General features: G+C 36.1%; 1 protein-coding gene across 1 annotated transcript; it reads left to right on the plus strand.

Annotated features, from left to right (window-relative positions):
• Nucleotides 1-7,672: 7,672 nt before the first annotated feature.
• Nucleotides 7,673-8,455, plus strand: LOC104225167 (protein LYK5-like). Its single transcript, XM_009776935.2, has one exon. The coding sequence runs from the start codon at nucleotides 7,673-7,675 to the stop codon at nucleotides 8,453-8,455; it is 783 nt and encodes a 260-aa protein (XP_009775237.2).
• The last annotated feature ends 251 nt before the right edge of the window (nucleotides 8,456-8,706 follow it).

An 8,706-nucleotide genomic window follows, 5' to 3' on the forward strand; every position in this document is an offset into this window, starting at 1 on the left:
TTTTTTTAGATATTCATAAACATCGTAGCTTGCTTTAGGCGTGATCAATAAAATTGTCATGGCTACGGGTACAGTTCCCGTGACGTAGTTGTGATGCCTAATTTCTAAACTTCGGGGGTGCATTTCATGTGATCCGGTTTTAATTTCCAACAAGGTTAAATAGAACGTGTCGTGAACCAGGGGTGCATTTCATGTAGCATGGCTTGCGATGTATTTTAAATAATCTTTAATCAATTCTTTAAATAAATAAAAGCGGTTTTAAAGTTAAAAATGCACATAGGTTTAAAAGTGTTTTAAAATCAAATAAATAGGCCAATAATAATAGTTGAGCGACCGTGCTAAAACCACGAAACCAGGGAATGCCTAGCACCTTCTCCCGGGTTAACAGAATTCCTTACCTGGATTTCTGTGTTCGCAGACTGTAAAACAGAGTCAATTTTTCCTCGATTCGGGGTTTAAAATCGGTGGCTTGGGACACCATAAAGTATTCCAAGTGGCGACTCTGAATCTTTAAATAAATAAATCCCATTTCGATTGTCACTTTAATTGGAAAAAACTTCCTTATATACCCTTGCGGGTGTAGGAAAAAAGAGGTGTGACACTAAACATCAATAAATTGCAACACATAGGCTAGGTAAGCTTGAAAGGGATCTAATTTAATCAAATCAGGTTTAGGCATGTTTTAAACTATCAATATGAAGTTAAAAGTTAAGGAGAGCTAAAAATTGAAGTAGAACAAACAGAATTGCACACAAAACAACTCAGAAGAGCACATTAAGCAAAAACTCTAGGAATGAAAACATATGAACTATGAAGTCTAGTAACTCACCAGTTAAGTGAAAAAAACAAGAAAGAACAGAAGTCCACAATATTTTGAATATCCACGAAGAGCAAGAACCTAATATTTCGGTGGCCTTGGCTTTCAGCCGGCCAAGAACCAAAGTATAAAACGAGATAATGAAGGAATAACAGAATAGAACTTTAAATTTTAGTGAGATTATAGCGATTCAAGTCTACCTTAAAGGGGAATGGGGGAAGGGTTTATATAGTAATAAAAATCAAGCAACAAACAAGGAAACCCAGTAATTTAGGCAACTAACAAAGTAAATAATCATACAAATTGATATGAAAATCAATTTTAAGAGAGAGATATGGAAACCCAAACTTTTAAGGAAAGTGAAAAATCGGCAGAATCTAAACAAAAAATCAAACTCACATAGAATAGAACGAATATAGAAAAAATAACACTCAAAATTAGAGATTTGAACTAATTTTGGGTCGATTTGAAGAGGTCTGTAAACCCTTTTTATAGGGTAAGTAAGAATCAACAGAAATACACAAATATTCATACTCACAAGAGAACAAAGGATGAACATAGATAGAATAGAGAAATATCAGTGATTTGAACCTATTTTGGTTCGATTTTGATGAGATTTGCTTGCCATGTTTAGGCAAACAACAAGGTAACACCACAGACGAACAACCGGTAGTGAGAGGAAATCAATAAGGTAAGTGAATCAACGATTAATTCCAATTTAGAGCCGGATTTGGAGAGGTTGAGAGTGAGGCGACTAGGGTTAGAGAAGATGAGAGTAGAGAGGATCATGAGGTGGTGGGTTTAGGGGGAATGGTTAAGGTTAGGGGGTAATGGGTTAATTAAAGGGAGGGAAATAACGAGGGCCGTTGATCTTGAGAGATCAACGTCCAGGATTTAAAAAGTGAGTGGGGCAGGTCGTGGAGATGGGGCTGCGACCGGGTTTTGGTCTGGGATGGACTGGGTTATGGTTTGGGTAGTTTTAGGTCCGAATTTGGTTTTAAAAATGGGCTATTATTTAAATACACATAATTTAACAAAATAATTTTAAAAAAATGCTTAATAGATAAATAAAAATGTTATTTATGCGATAAAAAGATTAACAATAATAATTTAGCATTATAAAAATATAGAAGGTTATTGCAAAATTAGGTAAATAGCTTTAAAAAAATACAAACATAATTATACTAAATAAAGTAAAAATATTATAAAACATATATGAGGATGCAAAATAGTAATTTAGATAATTAAATCATTACCAGATAATTTGAAAGAATAATTAATAATTATTCAAGTAATTTAAATGCAGAAAAATTAATTTAAATCTCTTAAAATTATGAAAAATTATCGAAAATGCCTGTATAGATTTGTAAACTAAATAATGATGCAAAAGCTGATGTTTTGAAAGTATATATATATTTTGAAAAAAGTAAAAATAAAGTAAAAATATTATAAAACATATATGAGGATGCAAAATAGTAATTTGGATAATTAAGTCATTACCAGATAATTTGAAAGAATAATTAATAATTATTAAAGTAAGTTAAATGCAGAAAAATTAATTTAAAGCTCTTAAAATTATGAAAAATTATAGAAAATGTCTGTATAGATTTGTAAACTAAATAATGATGCAAAAGCTGATGTTTTGAAAGTATATATATATATATATATATATATATATATATTTTGAAAAAATATGAGGGCAAAATTGGGTATCGACACCTCCACTCGATCACCGACTCTCATCGTCATCTTTCCTTCGTATACATCAATAATAGCTCGGCATGTGGCTAAGAATGGACGCCCCAAAATAAGTGGGACTTCCTGATCAGGCTCCTAGTTCAAGATAATGAAATCAATAGGAAATATGAACGAACCCACTTGAACTAACACATCTTTAATCACTCCTTCAGGATGAGCAAGGGAGTGATCAACCAACTGTAAGATTACTGTTGTTGGGCGTGGCGCACCCAACCCCAACTGTTTGAACACAGATAGCAACATCAATTTGATGCTCACTCCAAGATCACATAAAGTTCGCCTACTACATGCTTACCAATTGAGATTTGGATAGTGAAACTACCCGGATCCTTCAATTTCTGAGGTTGCTTGCTTTGAATTCTTAAGCTACATTCCTCAGTGAGTGCCACAGTCTTGAACTCGGTCAACCTCCTTTTATTGGGCACTACGTCCTTGATGTACATATTTGGGTACTTCTTGCAGGATGTCTACCAGTGGAATATTAATTTGCACCTGCTTCAAAATATTGAGAAACTTTTTATACGCGACATTATCCTTCACTTTCTGCAATCTTTGAGTCCAGTTAGGATTGTAGGTGTTCCCATACTATTTTGTCTGGCCCCTATTTGCATTACCCACAAAACAGATAGACTCTGGATTAACTGGGTATAAGTCACTCGTATGACCCTCTCCACATACTTCACAAAACAATTGAACCTATTGCACTGGCTGAGCTTGTTGCTTGTTAATAACCAAGGTCATTTGATTGACATGGTTGGTCAATGTGGAAATCTGCACTGATAATGCCGAGACGACATCTAACTCGAGAACCCTGCAGGTTTTTGCAATTTGTGTCTGCCCATCTCTCCTTGCCAATTAGGATTGCTTTTGGAGAATTTGTTCAATAACGCATATATCTCATCAAAGCTTTTCTCCAATACTTGACCTCCAGCTGCAACATCTACCATAATCTTTGTCTCAGGATATAGCCTTTCTATGAATGTGTGAGCTAACACTTCATTTGTCTGAGTGTGATGAGGACATTTTCTTAGCATCCCCTTAAACCTCTCCCTAGCTGAGTATAAAGACTCCCCTGATTTCTATTTGAATGCGACTATCTCACTTCTGATCTTTGCAGTTTTGCCTGAAGGAAAGAACCTTGCCAGATCATTCCATGAATTAGCTGGTTCTGCCTTCATCCATCACTTTGCTTCGTCCAATAGAGAGAACGGGAAAAGTGTGAGCCTCACATAGTCTGGAGTGACTCCATTAGTGATATAAGTATCACTAATCTCCAAGAAATTCAGGATATCTTTTGTGGATCCTCGTGTGGAAAACCCATTAACTGCCCATTCGCATGAGGTAGCTGGATCATGCTCTGTTTTAGCTTAAAGTGCCCAGTGATTCTGGGTTTCACAATGCTATAGGTAACATTAGCAATGCTGGGCATCGCCATCTCCTGAACAACCATACGTTGCTCCTCTGCCATGTTCATAGGAAATTGAACAAGTGCCTGAAGATTATTTGTATCCTTTGCTTCCCTCAACTTCCTATGAAATGTTCTCTCAAGTTCGAGTTCAAAGCCTTAAAGTCTGTTCTGGCTTCTGACCTTGCGCATTCCATCAAAGTTCCTGGGATCAGAGTAACAATCAAGTAATGTTAGACTTGATGAAATAAACATTGAAAGCAAAAACTAGAGAGTAGTCAATATTCAAGTCCTCGACAATGGTGCCAAAAACTTGTTGCTCCCAAATGCACACGCAAGTATACGTGGTCGTACAAGTAATAAAATGATAAGTCGAGTGTCGAACCCACAGAGACTTGTATCAACTATCCACTAAATTTACCAAGATTGTTATTCAGTCGAGCCAATTTGAGTTCAAGAGTTTAATTATACTAAACTATAATTCTAAGTAGTAACTAAATTATCAAGCAGCAAAACAGTTGTTGTGTATTCAGTAGAGACAAATATTTCAGGGTTGTGATCGATTCACCAATCCTATTGTGTTCTAGTTAACTCTCCCTTTCATATAATTCACTCATGGATTCTAATTAATCGAACAATTACTCTCATAGCCTTCTCTCGAAGTAGTACTCGCTTATTCAAAATAGATTAACGTCTATATTCCTATGAAATCAATCTATTAAGAACGCATTGAGATTAAGATATTTAATTAAGCATGGTGACTAGGTATATTCCTATCCTAACCACAAATCCGCCTCCTCCCCCAAAGTTAAGATCGTGCTCTCTTTAATTCTTCTCTAATCTAAACATGGCTTTCCCAAGCATAGAATATATAGGAATTAGAACCTAATTGTTGGCCAGACAATTAAGCAATTACTCATAGAATTGAAGAAACAACCATATATTGGTGATTTTAATCAAGGTTAAGTCGACGTTAAACTACAATATTCATGGCTAAATCACAACCCCAAAACTATGGGTTTTAGCCACTCATGATAGTATCAAACAAATTCATAAGTGTTGGATAATTAAAAATACTAAGAAACGATGAAGAAATCTGAAATATCCTTGCTCAGGGATGTTCCTCGTGTGTCTCTAGGTCTAAAGTGTGTCCAAAGTTCAGAAAATAACGGTTTTCCATGTATTATACCAAGTAGGGTCGGACCAAGACAAAATCTCCTTTTCCTAGCCGAAATAGGAAAACTTGCAAACTTATTGCTTTTCATGCATTGCCCAGTGCGGCGCACTAATGCTTTTTCCTTTCAGACCACAAAAAACCCAGCCTCTGAACTTTAGAGATTTCTGACAAAACTTTGCACTAATGCGTCGCACAGCGCCTCGCACTAGTGCATTTCTTCAGCAGTTGCTTTTTTCTTGAATTTTGACATCCAGAATTGATCCTCGACCCCCGAAAACGATCGCGGCTTCAACCCTTGAGCTTTTACTCAAACTTCAAAGTGCCACATAGCTCGAATTAGTTCCAAAGTTCAGAAAATAATATTTTTCCATGTATTTATACCAAGTAGGATCGGACCAAGACGAAATTTCCTTTTCTTAGCCGAAATAGGAAAACTTGCAAACTTATTGCTTTTCATGCGTCGCCCAGTGCGTCTCACTAATGCCTTTCCTGTCACACCACAAAAAACACAGTCTCTGAACTTTAGAGATTTCTGACAAAACTTTGCATTAATGCGTCACACAGTGCCTCGCAATACCCCACACTAGTGCATTTCTTCAGCAGTTGCTTCTTCCTTGAATTTTGACGTTAAGAATTGATCCTCGACCCCCGAACACGATCCTGGCTTCATTCCTTGGGATTTTACTCAGACTTCAAAACTCCACATAGCTCGAATTAATTCCACAACATCTACATAACTCAGAATCGCTCCTACAAGGCATAAAACACACAATAAGTGAAAAACACTAGCGATTAAAGCTCAAACACAATAAAGGTGCAGTAAATTAGAGTGCGATAAGCGACTAAAATACGCAATTATAGCCTACCATCAGAATCCTACATCGACAAAATACGGGAGAGATATTGGCTATATAAGTAGACATGCCTTAGACTCTAGTGACGCGTTTTAAAGTCGTGCGGGCCTAGGCCCAAAGCGGACAATATCACTAGTAAGTTGGGCTGTTACATATGATATCTGAGTCACTCCGCGTGCAACCTTGAACGGTAGTAGGGCAAATCCACGGGGGGGGGGGGGGGGGTGTATATGACACCCTAGGCGAATCCCATATCGATAAAACACTAGAGAGATGCTGGGTATATAAATAGACATGTCTTAGTCTTTACTGACGTGTTTTAAAGCCGCGCGAGCCTAGGCCCAAAGCGGACAATATTACTAGTTGATTGGGCTGTTACATATGATTATAATCCCGAATCCATAAGGTTTAAATCCTAGCTCCGCCTCTGTTTCTGGTATTTCAACTTCACATAAGCTATATGGAGTTTAATACTGTAAGCTGAATGATGTATTAGTTATACATAAATTATCTTTATAATGCAAAGTTTTATACTGAAAACTGAATATTGTATAGGTAATACCGAATTATTGACTCGGATTACTGTATAAGGAAAGAGCTATGTCACTCTTATCAGCTAGAAACATATCCAGGCTCCATCACAAACGTCAGAAAATATTCCATCTTTTTTTTTTCCGTCAACTTACCAATTACTAGTAGTAGTAGATAACAGTTGGATACAGAATGGCCGGCTGCTAATGTTGCCTTTCGTATAAAAATTTCCATTACCAACTCAGTCACAATTTGTTATTACAATATAGAAAAGCAAAGGAAATGAAGAAAAAATTAATGGTCATTCCTTTCATATACTTCACTGCTTGGCCTGCCATTAAATCTCATTGGACCTATTTTCAATGCTTGAGCAGAATGCTTACCATCTAAATTTTAATTTGTATGTCATGAATTTTCAATGGCTTCTAGTAATTTGCATCTGCATTAGCTCAAGCTATGGCCAACAATTCTATGATTCAACCTCCTGTTTTTCTAATATCAGTTCTCCAGGTACAAGATATACTTGCACTTCTCTAAATGATTCTTGTCAAACATTCTTGATCTATAGAGCTAATCAAGATTTCACAACAATATCTGATGTTTCTTACTTGTTTGGTTTTTCTCCTGATGTACTACTCACCTTAAACAATGTCACTTCGTCGTCGCAGATTCTTGAAATTGTTCCAATTCAATGTTCTTGTTTAGGTGAATCCTTTCAAGCTAATGTTAGCTACCATGCAACTACAAACACAAAATTCGACGACGTTGCTTGTGGAGTTTTTGAAGGTTTAGTTAAATCCATTACACTTTTGGAGAAAAATATTTCCAAGAAAACCAATATTTCTGATGTCAATTATGATATCAAAGCTGGTACAGAGTTGCTTATGCCTTTTTTTGATGTTGGATTAAACTACCTTGTCACATTCCCTTTTATTTCAGGAGATGATACATGAAAAGTAAGTGAAAAATTCAATATTTCTAATGAAGATATATGGGGTGCTAACCATTTAAGTTTTAATCCCACTGTATTTTCAAATACAACAATTTTAGTTCCCTTGAGAGGAGAACCATCTATTAATTTCAGCATACATGATTCTGATCCTCCTACTCCTGGTTTTTTACCAACACAAATGGTAGAAAAATCATTCAAAAACCTGAAACTAAAGAAACTTTACATTTCAGTGTCAGTTGTTGGTTTTTTCCTGTTTGCTGCAACTTTAGTTGCTTGTGGTTTATATATAAGGGCCATGAGGAAATTCAAGGCAGAGAAAAATCGTTCTTCGATACATAAAAGCTCTGTTACTTCAGGTTCAACACCAAAAAATTCCCCTCAAACGACTACTAGAAGTTCCACGAATTCGTGCTTATCACCTGATTTACTTGCAAGAATAAAGTACTCTTTAGGGGAGTACAATATAGATGAATTGAAAAGAGCGACGAATAATTTTAGTGAAAGAACTAAGATAAGTGACAATGCATACAACGGTTGTGTTGATAATGCTGAAGTATTGATCAATAAAATAAGATTTGAGGACACAAAACAAGTAATTGATGTACACTCAAGAATCAATCATGTCAATATTGTTAACCTTCGAGGTGTTTGTTATGGCGAGGATGACATTTCAGGATCTTATCTTGTGTTTGAATATTCATCAAATGGAACATTAAGGGATTGTTTGTCAAACTCCTTAGCTTCTCTTAGTTGGCATAAAAGAACTCAAATTGCCTTTGACATTGCCACAGGGTTACATTACTTGCACTTTTGCACTATTCCACCTTATACACACATGAACATAAATAGCAAAAATATCTTCTTGACTCCGAATTGGAGGGCAAAGCTTGCTGTTTTTGGAGCTAAGGCTGTCATTGGAACGACGAAGGAAATTGAAAGTATTGGAAGTCTCGGGGGCTAAATTTCCTCCGAGCATCTAGTACATGGCTCAGTGTCTGAAAAAGTGGACATTTTTGCATTCGGGGTAGTATTACTCGAGCTGATATCGGGAAAAGAAGATGTTGATGGAAATTTTATGAGGGATTCAATTACATTTTTGAGAGGGGAAGCTAATGAAGGAGGATGCTTTGAACATTGAAAAATTTCATTGATCCATGCCTTAGGGAAGATTACCCTTTAGCAGAAGCATTATGTTTAGCTGTTTTAGCTAAA

The sequence above is a fragment of the Nicotiana sylvestris genome, chromosome 11 (genome assembly GCF_000393655.2).
Source record: "Nicotiana sylvestris chromosome 11, ASM39365v2, whole genome shotgun sequence".
Taxonomy (NCBI): Eukaryota; Viridiplantae; Streptophyta; class Magnoliopsida; order Solanales; family Solanaceae; genus Nicotiana; species Nicotiana sylvestris.